Source organism: Sinocyclocheilus grahami, unplaced genomic scaffold (assembly GCF_001515645.1).
Source record: "Sinocyclocheilus grahami isolate Dianchi unplaced genomic scaffold, SAMN03320097.WGS_v1.1 scaffold3.1, whole genome shotgun sequence".
NCBI classification, from domain to species: domain Eukaryota; kingdom Metazoa; phylum Chordata; class Actinopteri; order Cypriniformes; family Cyprinidae; genus Sinocyclocheilus; species Sinocyclocheilus grahami.
The window spans coordinates 3,152,720-3,170,186 of record NW_015505182.1 but is presented as its reverse complement, the minus strand read 5'-3'; the positions used below and the strand labels follow the sequence as shown (position 1 = coordinate 3,170,186).

Genomic DNA, 17,467 nt, shown 5'->3' with positions numbered 1-17,467 from the left:
ATCAACATGTCTAATTGAGCCTTTGCACCTGTCACTGTGATATTTAGTTAATCCAGGATGATTACAGAATAATACACTGTTCTTTGTAAACATTATTGGCCTTAAATGACAGTGATTTAAACACAGAATCCTTGCTGTATTGTATTTACTGCATGTGCAAAATGTTTTCAAGCATCAAAGCCTTAAGTAATTGGCAAGATTTCCCATTTACAACAATATGCACTTACATTATTTTTTTTTCGGTAATGAAATGGATATTTTATGCACTGGTCACTGCATAGTCAACAGCTCCCGCAGACTGCGCTGCATACTTATGAAGGCCTTTTCCCTGGCTGATGCAAATGAAACAGCCCTTACTTTCCTCCAATGACACCTGATGTGATTAGTATGCAACAGCATGTGACGGGACGGGAGCTGTGATTTTGGACTTTGCCAGTGTTCCAGGTGTCCAGTGGAGTCTCCAGTCCAGCTGCCCCCTGACCCCACCTGGCACCTTCCATATGTGCCCTCTCTGCCACCTTCTGTCACAGTGCTCCCACACTGGCCACCCGCTTTATATTTGTGAAGCACGGCATGAAAAGGGCAGCCTTCTCGGGGAAAGATCCATGTCCGAGGTGGAAAAAAAAAAGCACAGGCTTGCTCTTCGGCATTACAGGTGGCAATCTACATTTATCTGAAAGCCTCATTGAGGTGAGCACATATTGAATACCGAAATGGATGTCTCTCAGCAATAAGGTCAAGACAGTAAAATACGAAAGTGCACTACTCAATTACGTGGCAATAGAATCATCTAGCTCTGTATCGCCACTTTCTCAGGAGGCTGCCGGTGGCATCACTGTCTCTTGTGGCCCGACAGGAGTTCGCCAAAGCAATTCTGAAGATAATTAAGTCATAAATCTTCCACCGGCACCCGACAGAGCATGAGCCAGATTACCAGACCCAACTCTGCATAATGTAACTCAGTCTTACAATGGTTCCCCCATCTGATAAGGAACCAATTCATTTCCTCAGGTATTAAGCACAGCCTGACTCATGTGGTACTGCTCACCTTGGGCTAATGAAATGGATAAACAAACAGTATCTGGAGTGTATAATGCTGAATGACACAACAGAGTACGGAGTGAGCTGGCAGATGAAAACAGCATATGGGTCGGCCGTTTATCTGGGTGTGCCAGACTCTCATGCAGAAAGCTAATGGCCGGGAGCTAATGTTGCCAGGAGTTTGCCGTGATGGGCAACAACTGTTACGCTCAAACAGTGCATTGGACTGGAAACATGCTAAGCAAAATGAAATATATACAGTGCCATTCAAAAGTTTGGGATCAGTAAGAAGTTTCTTATGCTCATTAATGCTGTATCTATTTGATCAATAATACAAAAAAAAAAGTAATTTTGCGAAATATTTTTTGCAATTTAAAATAAAAAAAAAATGTTTTTAATATACTTTAAAAAATAATGTATTCCTGTGAAGCAAAGCTGATATATAGCTTTGCTTCATCTATCTATCTATCTATCTATCTATCTATCTATCTATCTATCTATCTATCTATCTATCTATCTATATATATATATATATTTAAAACAAATCTGACCATCTGTAATACTAATGAATGGACTGTTAATACATTAAATATTTTCATCAATTTGTGTCATAAAAGAAATGTACCACACAGTAAAACTGTAAATTATATGTAAAAGTTAAAACTTTGCAAGTATGTGGGTGGTCATGTTATGCAATTTTATGCAAGTATTATGAACTAACAATTAACTTTTTTTATACAGCATTTTAATGTAGAATAAGGTTTATTTATAGAAGTTATCTAACATTTAAAAATAATAACAATTAACATTAACTCAGATTAATAAATGCTAAGTGTACTGATTTGATTTATTTTTTAATTTATTTTAAAAACATAAATTTTTAAATGGTTAATTTGTCAACTATACCAAATTTGGCTGATTTGTAAAACTATCAGTAAACAATCTCCCTGTTGCAAAATACAGTGCTGCAATGAATTTAGGACATGGCAAATTATGTAAATCTCAAGCACATGGTGCTCAGTGAACATCGCTGACAGAATTGTTGATTTTTCAGTTTCCATTCATCCATCTCTTCATGGGGAAGAACAGAAATATGTATAGAGTGAAGCTGACTGAGCCATGTCGCTCTACTTCCATTCATGGGGAGAGGTAAGTTAAACGACCCCTTGAGTGGCACTTCCCAAGTGCTTCCCGACAGTAGGCAAATCACAAATTGCAAGCGATCTGTCACACACTGCTCTAATAAAACTTCCAGAGAGAGGGACATCCAGGCGGACATTTTCTATCCTTGCCCTGATATATGCCAGTCTCAAGTGTGTGTGTTAGAGTAAAGTGAAGGGCCTGGAGTCAGTTTGGGTTTACTTGATGACTGATTAACCTTGCTTGCCCTGTTGATGCAGAGCTGCAGGGAACAAGGGAGGAAAGCCAAGCAGAAGGGAAAGGTAAAAGCTGTCTTTGTGTCTCCAGCTGCCTGACACAGACTAGCACTATTACAATTTGCCTTCATTCCAGTTTGCCTCTGTAAAATTGTCTCAATAAAACATTGCGCCTTTCTTCAATATGGCTTGTGAAGCTTTCTGGTGTGCCATAATTAAGACAAATCACTAAACTAATAAAGGCAAAGCATGCTGTTTCTGTTTAGACCTCCGAGGGACACTGATCCAGATTGCTGCTTATGCTGTTGTTGTTGATTATCATCACACTAATTTGTATAAGGACACTTAAGCCACTTAATGTATGCACATCACTGCATTACAACAAATTATCAAACCAAGTGGTCATTGCTTTAAAGCAATAAATAAATATGTAAATGATAAAACAAGATACTGTTTTAAAAAAGACAAAAGGAATGCAGAAATTAAACATGGCTATAATTTTAAGTGTGGCTTAAGTACATCCTATTTATTTTTTGGGGGGCTCAATTTTATCAGTAATACTCATTCAAGCTACTTCAAACTGAATTCAATTTCATCTATTAAACTCAAAGCCATTGAAATAAGAGGTTGGCAGTTTTTTTCTGCCATTTGATCCTCTGATGAAAAAAAAAGTTTGAGGGTCTTTAAAAGGTTAAAGGACCCTTGACAAAGTTTTACAATGACCTAGATCATTCTGCCCATAATGTAAGTTATATAATAAGTTCTAAGTGTCTAAGTTGAAAATGTCAAAAAAAAAATTCAAGATCATTTTTTTTTTGCTCCATGGCCCACATTATGCGCTAGATGTGAAGTGGTGAATTAACAGTACTAAAATTGTTTAACATGAATGTGTTCACAAACAAACATTTTTTTTATTGCTACCATTTATGCATACTGAGTGCAAATAGCCAACAGGTAATCTGGCGATCATCCGCCATTGCTCATCTATGTTACATATTATTAATAATACATTTTATTAATACAGTATCATTATTTACACTTAATGTAAACAACCAACAAATGTATTTGCAAAAGAATATGGGGAGTTTTTCTCCTTTTTTTAGAAGTTGATAAGCATATTTAACTTACAAGCAAATTATATGGTTAGTAATTTATTGTTTTTGATGTTCACAACCCTATCACATCCTCTTTTTGGGTCACAACCCACCGGTTGAGAACCACTGACCTAGATAATAAAAACGTTGTAAAAAAAACCAAATTCCTCAGCAGTGAAAAATGGCCAAAGAAAGTGAACCATACCAGCTTTTTGCAGCTTTACTCACAACTACATTCTGGGTCAATGTAGAGAACACCACCAACCTGATACTTAGCGGGCAGTCTGGTCATAATTCATCAAGATCTGGAAAAGAACTCTCCAAGGCCAAGATCATAACACTCTCCCCATAATAGCAGTGTTTATGAATTGTTCATCCCTTAATAAGTGTGCACGAGGACAGTTTAAGCCCATGATGTATCACCCATAAGTATAAGTATAACTCGTGCTTTAAAGGCTGTCCAGCGTACAAACATTCAGAGTTTTGCTCCCTTTGTCTGCTGTTCTTTCAGCCATTTGAGTAAAGCTTCAACTGTACTGTGTGTGAGATCATGACGGACAGTGTGAAAAGGCCTAGGTGAAGATGATAGCGTAAGCTGTGGAGAAACTTCTGGAAAACAATTGCCTGAGAACAGAAAGAGAATGCGGAGAGATTAAAAAAAAATAGGAATTTTAATTGACGACAAATCTCATCGTCAAGCCTAAGATCTAAAAGGGGGCCACTCGGATAAGAAAACAAATAGGGGTTTTTATGGTAATCACTTCTAATTTTCTTATTTGTTTGTTTCTCTTGCAGAACACACCTCTCCTCTTCAGCAGCCAGACTTAAAAACGTGTCTAATTAATGCTTGCACATGGATACGGACAAAAACGCTCACCGCGAGCACAAAACGAGAAGGGGAAGCTCGAAGCCGCCTTTGCTAATGAGGGGTGACAAGATGTTTATGTAACCCCAAAGCCCTCCAATCCAGATGAAATTAAAGACCCGGACAGCCTGACCCAGGCCTCTCAGTCCTAGTGCCCTGTCCCAGGGGGCCCGGTCCGCTAACAGGGAGCTGGAGTGAGTACTTTCACAGCTCCCCCTGATGGAGGTCCGGGGCTGCTAATCCAAAGTGACAGGCGGAGTGGGGGTAGGATGTCCCAACAGCAGGGAGGAGCCCCAGAATGAAGAAAGCACAAGTTAAAGCAGGGCACTGCCAAGTGAAAACATATGGGGAGCAATCTTTCTATAAAAAATTATATAAAAGCAATAGTAATTAATTATGTAAAAGGTACTAAAGGAGCCATATACTCAGCTATTATCATGGGACAGCTTAATTATTATACTTGTTTCTCTAACTATATATTTGTACTGTACATACTTTTATTTTCTATTGATTCTTATATATAATTCTGTCTGTAGCTGTGATTTCAGTTTACACAGAAGATCAATAACTAACAACTGTATTCTATCCTTGCTTAGACTATAGCAAAAACCGCATGTTTAATTCTAAGATCAGAGAGAGGGAGAATTATCATGCTAACCTACTGTTTTTGGTTAAAGAAACCTCAAATAGGTCATATAATAAGAAATCACATTCATATTTTGAGATAAAATTTCCTGATGTTCTATGAAAATATATTGTAATTTTCACAACCTAAAACTTCCTTAACACAACATTTACTGTATTGACAACGCAAAGCTAAAATCGCGTAACATGACCACCCATATTTATACATTAATGACTAATAGGTGATCAGAAATCTAGTCCACACAGTATGTAAGCACCAAAGTACACCACCCAGGGCTGTTACTCCTTTTGCAAGCAATGAGAATGTTTCTCAAAATCACTGCAATAAATCTTTATAAATGTATCTCTATAGAAGAAAAAAGCCCAAAATTACTGAATGAAAATAATGGGGTTGAATTAAATGAAAAATACAAATACAATTACTGAAATATTTAACAGAGGCTTTTAAGTTTTAATTGCAGCCCCAGTATGATTTTATGAGCAGTAATGTAACATAAATGTAAGGTTTGGGTAAAATGGTACAAATTCTCGGGAGTTCTCCAAGAATATGTGGACCCATAAAGCTTGGGAAAAAGTTGGCTTTCGTTTCAAAGATGCTTTTCAGCTGACTCAGTTGAACCAAATCTAACAATCCTTCTGATTTCAGCCGATGAAATTTCTTGTTCAAAGACACAGTGAAAGCCTCATCATTCAGCTCTCATGGCAGTTTCACATACGTTCACAAGTCCCCTAAATGTCTCAAGTGCACTAAGTGTAACTGTTGAGAGATCCCCCTGTCAGTTTATGAGAGCGAGTCTGAATATGCTCTTGACCTCTAAGACCTGCTGTGCACATGCATGTTTTCTAACTCGAGTTTCAGAGACAATATTTAGCATGTTGTCTCTCTTCCCACATGCTTTTTGCACAACAGATTGGATAAAACCTCCCCTTAGTGATGCAAATGTTGAAAAATTGTTGCATTTTTGATGTTAGCGATGTGTCACAACCAATTAAAAAACTGTCAAACACTAGAACAAGGAGCTTTAGTAGGCTAAAGCGGGGATGGGTTTGATGATCTGTCTGTAGCCAGCAGGGATGAGGAACATAAAATAATGGCTGTCTCTGTTTGAGCCCCTAAGAGCTCCCAGTACCGATCTGGCACGATCAACTGCACATTTCATACAGACACTTAAAGTACAAATCAATGCTGCAGCCCCTCTGAAATAATTGGAACACAGTAATCTAAACCACAATGGCATGAGTGGGGAAAAAAAAGCAGTCTTCTGTTGCCTTTGCAATGGCAGTGTCTGATTGTAAGATGTCTCCCAGCCATGGCCACTGCTTCAGGACTGGGGGAAAAACGGTTTGTCTAATCAGTAGCAAGAAGCTGTTTTTCATTAAAAGTCATCATTGGCTGGAGAGATCTCCTAGGCTCCGGATACTCTGTCCCACTATGGTTTGGGTCCGATTCAACGTGCATCACGTTGAGTTTTTGGGAATTATGTCTAATCTCATGGTGACATGGTGGGATGTGAGCCAAAGAGTGTAATCAGGAGGTAACAAAGCGAGTTACACAGTAGTCTGTTTAACTCTCTATTGCACAGTGAGTTTAGAATAGCTGGCTGCCTAATAATGTGAGCGTAAATAAACGATGAAAACATTAGGATAGTTATGTGGTAGATATGTAATTTTCTAAAATAACTAGTCAGTGATTTACCTAACTTAAAGAAGCCCTAAATAATTAGGCTGGTTTCAGATTCAACCTACTCTGATCAGACAGGTTTCTTAAGCAAGAAAAAAACTTGAAATTAGACACTTTAAAACTGACTCTCTGTCTAAAAAAATGCAATGCAACAAAAAAATGCAAAATAAAGTCAAACAGCTAAACCATGGCACACTTAAACTACAGCTAAAAATAAAAAAGAGAGAATTTTAAAAAATAAAAATAAATTAAATAAAAATTCATGATCAGCTATTATGTTCAAACAGGTTAACAAAAAAGAACCGGTGAATTTGAAAGAGTTAAAGGAATATGAACATCCAACATGACACATTTCTGTTGTACCAAAGCAACCACCTGGTTACAAAAAAATAAAATAAATAAATAAATAAATTACTGAAGGTGTGATCTTACCAGCCTGGTTAGTAGTGATGTTGACTGATGCATATTGGGGTGAATAAGGGCTCTGGTCTGATACTCCATTGACAGCCTGGACTTCAAACGTGTACTGGGTGTGGGCCAGCAGGTCACTTATGAAGACCCGGGTGTCTGTGAGTCCCAGCTGGCGTGGAACGAACTGAACATTGTCCCCACAACGCGTGCAGCCCCCTCTGCCACCTCCGCAGCTCTTGCAGATGATGTTGTAGACAACGTCATCACGACCACCAGCTTCCCGCGGAGGATTCCACTCCAGCATCAGCGACGTCTCGTTCACACTGGAGATGACGTTTTGAGGAGCCGAGGACACAGCTAGGAAAACAAACAAACAATATGTACAAATTAATTTTTTAGCGACTTAAAAGTTACTACAGTTTTTTTTATATATATGTATTTGTTATTTATAGTATTTGTTTAACATATAAATGCATTCGTTCAATTAAATGTATTTATTTTATGTTTTTATTATTATTTGGAATATGCGATTGAATTTTTTTTTTAACTAAGTTTCTTTTTAATTCAAATGAACTACAAAAAATCCAAACCTGAAATCCTGCTTTTACTAAATAAATAAACAAACAAACAAACAAATAAATAAATAAAAATTCACACTTTCATTGAGATGATATTGGAGTGATAAATAAATGAAGGTAAGAAAAGGATGGAAATGTTTGTCAGATTTGAACCCCTAACACAGCCCAAATGAATCAGAACTACCACTAAGTCACGGCTCCGTCAACTTCGGAGGGGACTAAATAATACAGTGAAACTATGTACTGTGTGCATTTCCATGTGTATTTTCTTGTGTATTTCCATCATGCTAATTGAAATTACGATAACATCGCACAAATTATAGGCTTATTTGCGTCTAGTGAAACTATTTCCGCGCTGTTCCTGTGTTTGTAAACATCATTTGCGTTTGCTCATGCACACGCACAGCGCGTTTGAAGGAGAGTAAGAGCACACCAAACAAACGCACCTCCAAGATCTCCTTCTGACTGACAGCCCAACTAAAGCTAACAATACCCTGTGTTTATCTTCAGCCGGCATGTGCTCCCAATTACTCTGGGTACTCCTCTAGGGGCATATGAGGTAATCAAGAAACAACTCACTGCCTTTTGCCCTTTTTAAAAAGCCAAAACAATGCAAGGCTCCAATTGATTACTTTTTACAGTCATGAGCCATTAAGACGAACCTCTGCCTTGAAACTACAGCTTTGTCCCACGCAAAACTGTTTCTAAACATCCCACTCCCAGGTTAGAGGGCGGTAAAGGCTGCCGTTTCCTCTCTTTAATCAAGCCAAGGCCCACTGAGCTTCAACTCTGCGACACGATGCTGCTCTCTTATGCACAACAGCTGCTCTCCTCCTAGGGCCAAGCTTTTGCATATGGCTTTTGTAAAAAAAAAAGCTGTCTCGTTCTTCTCTTTCTTTCTCCTTCTTCTCTGCCCCCACCTTGCCTCTTTCAGGGGGAGACAAAAACATGCCACTCATGACAGCGTAAGGAGCTGCCTGCCTCTCTCTCTTCGTCTTCATGGTCTTATCTGTTTCAATAATAGTGCCACAGGTCTGTTTTTCCCTGCCTGATCTGAAGTCAGTGAGAATAAACAGAAAAGGCTGCTGTTTGCAAGCGATGGAAAAAGAGGTGGGTTGTTGACTATGCTGTAGGGATAATGACAATGAAAATGAGCCAGAGAGGTTAGGCAATAATCACATTTTCCTAACTTTCACTCGTGAAGAATTGGTGTGTTTTGTCTATTTATGGGAATCATGTTGTACAGATTTTTCAGTGAATTCATGTGCAGATAGCAAAATATTTAATTAAATGCTGCAGTCATCATGTTTTCAACTTATAGAAATTATGTTTTGTCATTTTTTTTAAATATTGAGTGTAAATGTATTTATAATTACATTATTTAAATCTATTCAACTTGATTCATTTAAACTTGTTTGTGCTAGAAAAAAAAAACATTTTATCACCTTTTATAAGACATTTTATCTAAAATTTGTGCAAGATACATATTAAAAGATTTTTAAAAAATACTTTTAAAATGCAATCTTTTTTTCTATTACATTTTATTTTTCATGTCAATAAAATGTATTATTATTATTAATAAATGATTATTATTGATTAAATTACAGGTATGAGTCCCATTGAGAGTTTGGAAAATATAGTCTGAAAGTAGGTTTTCCATGTATTAGTCACGCACTTGTACAGGGCATCTCTAAGGGGTCCGAGTCTGTGCGGTAATATCCATTTCGGCACACACAGTTGGTGGCTCCATTGTTGGTTGTGCGGCTGTTGATTGGACACTGCAGGCATTTCTCGTCACCTTGTGCTGTCTTGAAGAAACCTGAAGGGCATGCTGAAACAAAGATAGAGAAAGTGATGAGAAAAGACAAAGAGAAGACAGTGACCTTTTCAATATTATATGACTGCCAAGGGCCGGAGCACACCGAGGAAATGATGGGCCACTGGAGTCAATCTGAAACACACTTTTAAAGCATTTCACACACGTAAAGAGAAGCAGTATAGTCAGGTAAACATAGCATGCTCAGTATATAGGACTGAATAATTCAAACTCTGTGCTCTTGCATGACACGCTAAGAGCATTCCACTTCCTGTTATCTGCTCATGGATGTTCTCGCTTTTATAATTAATAGGTACATAACTAAGTAAAGGATGGGAGGAGGGGAGGAGAACAAAGCCAGAAACAGTCTACACAAGTACAAATACACAGATGCGTGTATGTTTCATGTCTTATTGACCGTGACTCATCCTTTCTTCTTTCCTTTTGCTGAATCTTGTACTTTTCATCTGTGACACCCTCCATTTCTGTTGGTGCTGGAATCCCTCCCAGTATTCAATGCACCTGCAGAGTGTCAAGTGCTGTTTTTTAATCTGTTCTGGCCAGAATAGCTGTGTAAGAGAGCTCCCAGAACTGTTAAGGTAATTGTCTTATAATCAACATGTAATGGCATTTACAACTACACATTTTGAGTGAAAGAGAAAATGTAGGGCAGAACTGGATTTTATCCATAGGGAATTGATTGGATTGTAAAAAGCAGGTCTCCAAAGCAAAAATGAAGCCAAAACTGACTGCAAGTTTGAGGTGGATTGCATGCACTTTTGAAAAAGCTTTTGGACTGAGGAGGTCAAGTTCACCTTTGAGAGCATCTCAATGTAATGGCGACATTTCTTATTTCCTGCTATTGATGTTAACCTTTATTACGTTAACCAAGCGTTAAAGTGACTCACTATGTCTTTGTATTGCATTCACCCAAGTGGATATTCATTAAATTATCTCTTTTATGTTCAGCAGAAGTCGGTCATATGGGTTTCGTTTCGTTTTCAGGTGAACTATCCCTTTAAGACCAGGAATGTATATTAAGAAGATAAACAGGGTCAATTTTGATTTCATGTTGACTATTTTTATGTTTGGTGTAAAACTATTTTTTACAGTTGCTCCATAGAGCAGGAGTGTATTTTCATGTGCACATGCACAAGTTTTCATGTTGTACTTCTCCATAACAAACAAACAAAGCACTTCCCAACGAGTGGGAAAACTGACAAGCACTTGGCCGGGATAAACAGCACATTTCCGTGGAGTATTTCCCTCTACACTAACCCAACCCTGAGTGCAAGAGAAAAAGACATCAGCCAGCGACGTCCCACATCCACACACATCTGGAAGGGGAGTCTGTCTCAGATCGCCAAGTTTGAAAAACCCCGTCACCCCATTCCTAATGGACGACCTTGCTTCCACGGCAAACGATTTCAACACACCTTCAATATCTGAACCATTTTAGGGGAGCTAAAAAGCAATAAAGCACAGACGCTTCGGCCTCCATAGTCTAAGCTGGCAATCACGGCAAGGATTTGCGCAGCAGACCAGTCAAGGAAAATGTCTGTCGACGGGTTTATTTGGAGAAAGCAACTTCAGTCAGGGTTCAGCCGTGCTCTTAAACACGCACAAATAAGCCGGACTGTATATCCGCTGAGGCGGTGAGATCCCCTTCTTACAGCTCAATTACAGGGGGCAGAGGTTAACTAGTGCCCAGTGGCCATTAAATAGGGGTGTGTTATTTCAGTGAAATGTTTCAGACAGAAAGGCTGCTATTCCCCATTTCCTCTCACCTGCTTGCCCCGGACCATCTCCCTCGATCCCATTTCAACACCCTGGCAAACCACAGGACCGGCTCAACATCCAGGAACACTTTAGACTGCCATACATGGACACACAAACACACGTTTTTACATTCCTTCTTTGCACTCAACACATCCACACTCTTTTTCTTATTCCAAAAACACCCACGCGCTTTCTCCCTCTTAAGAGTTTAAGCAAACTTAGTCTTTCCCAAATCCAGCTGACAGGTTTCTATAAGCCTCTAGCAGGAAACCGACAGCCCAGTTCCCCAACACATACACATAAAGTATAATCATGGCTAAATATTCCAGAATCCCAAGCGAACAAGAGCATAATAAACTTTTAGAAATGGACTGGTGGAAAAAATGCACAATGTGAAAACGATAGAGCACCTCGGTTTAATATTAGATTTGACATGTTTTTCTTTTCAAATGATTTATGGCAAAACTAGCCATGTGTCAAGTGAAATATGAGGCTCGTGTTTTCGGAGAAAGTGTCACTGGAGTCATAGAGACAAGCACAACTGCAAAGCTTCAGGATTTAGGATGAAACTCAGAGAGAAAGGTAATCAAAAACAGCTGGACCCAAATGGACTGAGATCAAAGAGAGAGAAAACAGGAAGAGAGGGAAAACTGTAGCAAGAGAATGCTTAAAATAAATCAGCTTTTGTCGTATTAATTTATTCAAAATACAATAAAAATGCAATTCATACATAACAATGACTTGAATACATCTCTTTTATGATGAGCATGTTTTCAATTTCTGAATTAATTCATTTTAATATATTACTGGGGGGCATAAGGTAAAAATCGTCAGGGTGAAACTGATATTAAAATCTTTAAACAGTCAAATTAAAAAGTGTTAATGCATAATCATATTACCGGTATTACTTAAAAAAAAAACATATCTATTCTAACAAAATTGCTTCACAGCATATTAATATTTAGAAAAAAAACACTAGTTAGCAAAATTAAAATCCTGTGGATCGACCAACAGAGTCGCATGGTCCAACCAACTTGCAGAAAAAAGCTAAATATAAAATATCATAAAGGGGACCCCTGTAGACCATCATGACTATGTGCAAAGGTCAATAAGTATCTCAAAATGTCAGATAATATGACCTTTAATGAAATGGTTAGTTCAGGTTGCACAATATCATGTGGTGTGACTCCCCACAAACTTCATGTTATGATCTAATAATTCATAATATTTGTTAAAATACAGAAACATGGAAAGGGGGGGGGGGGGGGTAATCAAGACCTTTTTTGAAAATGGTATTTAAAAAAAACACTAACATGTATACAAAGAATAAATTTTTAAGAAATTATCACTTTCATTTTAAACAAGATTTATCATCATTGACCTTAACAGTTCTCTTAACACCTGATCTCGTAGACTGACGTGCCCTATAGTGTTGAAAGGAAAATTGTGCACCTTCCCTACAAAAACAAAAACTAAGAGGACCCGAGCCTCCCTGCCAGTATCCTAGAGAAGGTTAGCTTCTGTCACACTGATGAAGGAACTGAGTATCTGTGCATGACTCCACTACTTGCCGTCTGGGCATGACCTTGCATGTCTTCATACTTGCTTCCAGATGGTTCCATCCAACAACTCAGCTCGCAGAGGCCTGTGCGGAGGAATGCATTTTGAGGATGAAGAGAAAAACAGTGTCAGCTGTAGCCCCAGGGACGATAGAAAGCCTGATTAAAGAGCATCAGTGCTTTGATACAGCTCACATCCAGATTAGAAACTGTCGCATTGTTTGATCACAATGTTTCTCCTGCAAGCTCGGCATGGAAAAAAAATACAGCTGCTTTGTTTTTTTGTGCAAAATTGAAATCTGTTTGTATAGAAAATAACAAATAAGGACACTTTCGAGACACGCTGGACCCTTTGGTCTCTTTTTGATGGGAGTGATTAATCTGGTTCTATAATGAGTAAGAGATGAAGTCATTTCGAAAAACATCTCTTGCTGAAACAATCAGCTTTTTTACAGCATTCATTTACAACAGCCGGTTCATGCTGGTCTACCTGACCAGTATGTTTTTAAGCTGGTTGAATAAAGCCCCATTCACACCAAGAATGATAAATATAAAGATAACGATATTAGCGTCCACACCAGCGAACGATATCGTCTGTTAATTCTCAGTGCATGCTCGTCTGCCGCTTTAAATGCTCGAGCTCGTTATAACAGGATGGATTATGATTGGGTGTCAATGTTTTTATTGTTCATCAGCTGGAAAAAAATCGTTCTGAAAATGATTCCAACGATATTGTTTCTCTGTGCCTTTATCGTTATAGCTGTAGTGTGGATTCTGCTGTTCTTTAATATTAAGAATGATTTTTTGAACTATATCTTTATTATCTTTATAGTAATTGTCCTTGGTGTGAACGGGCCTTACGACAGTCTTGAGCTAAAAAAGAAAACTGGTGGTGACACCAGCACCGTAGTAACTTATGCCAGTGACCAGATACAGGTGCTTCTTCAAAATTGGGCACTTTTATGTCATTTCCCCCACACCAAACAATTTTGCCCCTAATATTTTTTATAGCTTTTTTACAACTATAAATTTAGCTTTAGCAAGACAAATAAATTGCCTATTTTACTCCAAATATGCTACAAATGTAATTATCACCACCATTATTTACATCACACAGTAAGATGTGGTGGAAAAAGATGCTAGAGGGAATTACACTAATGTTCAAAATTATGGGATTGATAAGATGTTTTGTTGCTGTTTTTAAAATGATCCTCTTATGCTAAAATAGAATAAAACAGTAATATTGTGAAAAATTATTACTATTTTAAATATATTCTTTTCTATTTTAATTCATTTAAAAAATGCAATTTATTAATTTCAGAAAAAAGGCAATTCTCCTGTGATGCATGTATATCCTCTGTTAGACATTGTAAGCTAACAAATTAAATAAACTACCAAGTTTATTTTATAAAAGTCACAAGGCTCAAAAGTGCCAATAGTTAAAAAAAACACCCATAAACTGTCAATCTAATCCAGATCACATCAAAGAGGTCCAAGTCCTACCGTCGAGAACTTAGTTGTCGCATTTCGGTGAGAAGCAGAGAACGCAAACTGCCTGGCGCTCTTTCAAACATCGCCTTGCTTGTGTTTATTGCCTCTAATAACACGTGCAGACCGAGGAAAAGGTAGCAGTGGCATAATGGCAGGCTTAGCGGGCTGTGTGAGTGAAATCCCGTTGTGAATGTGTGCTCGGGTGCCAGAACGCTAGTCATGTTTTATTACAGGTAATTCGCTGGTGATTTCAAAGATTGCCAGAGCGTTTTCATCCAGCCTGATTTACGTAGGTGCTAAAGAAAGAGGTGTACACGCAGATGGCTGCATGTGTGCTGGGCCGTTTGGTAGCAGGGCAGGAATGTGTGTGTACATGTACCGGCGGAGCTGGCTCCTCCAGCTGCATCCACTTCAGGAGCCAGCAGTGCAAAAAACGGCGAAGCCTCTCGGGGAGGATGTTTCCATCATGGCCGACTGGGCGTTGCGCGGGATTCTCTACAGACGCTGCTGGCTGTACATGCTGTCTAATCCAGAGAGTCACAGACATTTAGGAAAAACACACAGAACCTGGTCACTCACGTGCATATCTAATGAACATTTGTGTACCCATACACGGAGTCACATGTCCTTCGTTCCCCACCAGAACAAAAAGGCCTCTTTGTCTGGGGTGACTGTAGGAGTGACAAACTCCCCTCCCTTTTTATGCTGCCTGTCTATTCAGCCACTCAATAGCTGGCTTGAAGTAATACATTTAATGAAAGCTACATTAAAGAGAGAGACCTGGGACACAGGGGTGAGTGTGTGTGTGTGTGTGTGTGTGTGTGTGTGTGTGTGTGTGTGTGTGTGAGGGCCTGTGTGTGTATGTGAAGAGAGATGCATGGAAAAGAAAAACAGAAAAGTGAAGAACCAAGGGATGCTCGGTTTTGTTTGCACAGCAAAAAATGTGCTGAAAACAGGGAAATGGGGCAGAGTCTGAAGGGTTTTCTGTATGGATGGGGGAAGTCCTATTGTGACCAGGGGGAGCAGTGTGTGAAACAGATGGGTTGTGTGTTTGTTACACATCATCTAACTGTGCTTTAGAACAGCTTTATATATAATCAAACCTTGAAATGCGTTTCAAACTCTTAGTGCTTAGAAACCTGCTCCTCTCAATGTATTTAAATAATAATAATAATAATAATAATAATGTGGCATTAAGAGCAATATGTGTTTGATAGTGTATACATTTTTTTATTTAATCCAGTATCAATGATGCAAATATTTAAGTGTGCATGCTCATTTCCTCTATTTTTCAAGTTAGATTAGCTTTTCTGTCATCTAATTTTCATACTGTTTATTATAAAGTTTTAACTTTCATACTGTATATTTCTTGCATTTCCCTAATGAAAAATAAATACTAAAATGTACGAAATACATTTATTTCATGCTAAGTATACTACAAATACATTTACATATTTATGTATTTATTAAAAATACCCTGCAGTTGTAATTTTATTATACTAAACTGGTATACTTAAAGTCTGCTATATTGGAACAACTAATTTTGTACTTAATGCACTTTAATTGCGCGGAAGTAGTGCTGAAGTCCAGCTAAAGATATACTGAAGTATATTTGATTGTGCTAAAGTGGAGCTATTGCAAATATACTTAAGGTACCATTTAAATATCTTGCTTGATATTATTCAAATATTGTACAATACTCATCAATAGTGATATTAAAGCGCATTTTAGGCTTAATATTAAGAAATGTGCATTGTGCACAAGTGATACTCAAAATAAAGTTTAATTATACTTTTTTATCATTAAGTCTTGAGTGATATGTCAGTAAATATGTTAAAATATTTTAACTATACTTAGTATGAAATATTACTTTTTCCACTAGGGTGAAAACAAAAGCGTGTCAAATTTTTGTATCGTTGATTTATTGGCTATTTATCGTCTATTACATGACAACAAGTTTCAGCTTATAGTATTGGCCAAATTTTTAATGCTGTACATCCCCAGCAACATTAGTCATTGTTCTTTAAAGATATTGTGGATATTCAACAATATGCAAATGTCCAAATCATGCAATAATATTAAATGTAAGTGCAGACAGTAATTTGTCTCCTAATATAGTTGGATGCTAGTAGAAATCACCAACAATTAACAACAAACAGTTCTGGAATTATACTACTTTTACTAGCTTAGAACACGATCAAAATATTTTATATTTGAACAGCCACAAATGATGTGTAATATAAACATGCAAGAGTGGTCTTTTGAATTCTGCTTTAAGATTTAAGTAATTACATGGTCGCACAGGCCTAGTGATGAACTACACACTAAAATGTAATAAAAAGTTCAGCATTCACCATCTCCTCAAGAGTGAGAGAGAGAGTTAGAGAACGAGCTCAGTTTGGAAAAGCATCAGTGGGTCTCAGAATTCAATTAAGGCTCAAGCCTGACCAGCTAATTCAATCAAGACTGTGTGAAAGCAATTAGACAACTGGCATTCGGCTCACCCCACCACACAAATTACAAATTTATTTCCCTCTCTAGGTCTTCTTGTCTGATGCAATTAACATGCCAGGAACATGTTTGCCCAGCCTGTTAGTGAGGGACCAGGCCGTGGTCCTGGGAATAAAGGAGAGCATCAATGATCTTCTCAAGGTCTCTCAATGTCAACTCTGACTCTGTCAGCTCCATCAGTCATAGTAACTGGTAACACAAAAAAGGTTGACTTAGACATAGGTTAAGCAGTGCCATATGCTAGTTTGTCTTACCACTGCAAGGACAGAGCAGACACAATATTTAATTTGACAAGAATAAAATTGGTTACAGCCCATTCAGTAAGTCTTTTCAACTTATCATGGATAAAAAAACTGTGGAATATTATGAATAAATATGTGTTATGGAATATTAGATATGACCTAAGGATTATATTGAAAAGACTGCTACTTCTATCCATCACAACCAGGTTTTCTTTTACACCCAATTGCATTGCTGATCAATTCTGACTGAAAGACTGCTGCAGAATTTCAATCAAGTTATGTGTTAGCTATCGAAAATTAAAAGCCTTTTGACATAGACACAATGTGACATATTTGTATCTGAATAAGCATACTTTCCTGCTAAACATTAATGAAACC

At 37.9% G+C, this 17,467-nt stretch overlaps 1 protein-coding gene across 1 annotated transcript in view; it reads right to left on the bottom strand.

The window, feature by feature from the left end:
• Positions 1 to 17,467, bottom strand: part of LOC107568432 (ephrin type-B receptor 2) — a 177,605-nt gene that overhangs the window by 31,556 nt on the left and 128,582 nt on the right. The window contains exons 4-5 of the mRNA XM_016254435.1: positions 9,367 to 9,522; positions 7,135 to 7,470 (exon numbers count right to left, since the gene is read on the bottom strand). Of these exons, the coding sequence (XP_016109921.1) occupies positions 7,135 to 7,470; positions 9,367 to 9,522 (492 nt within the window). The remainder of the gene's footprint in view (positions 1 to 7,134; positions 7,471 to 9,366; positions 9,523 to 17,467) is intronic.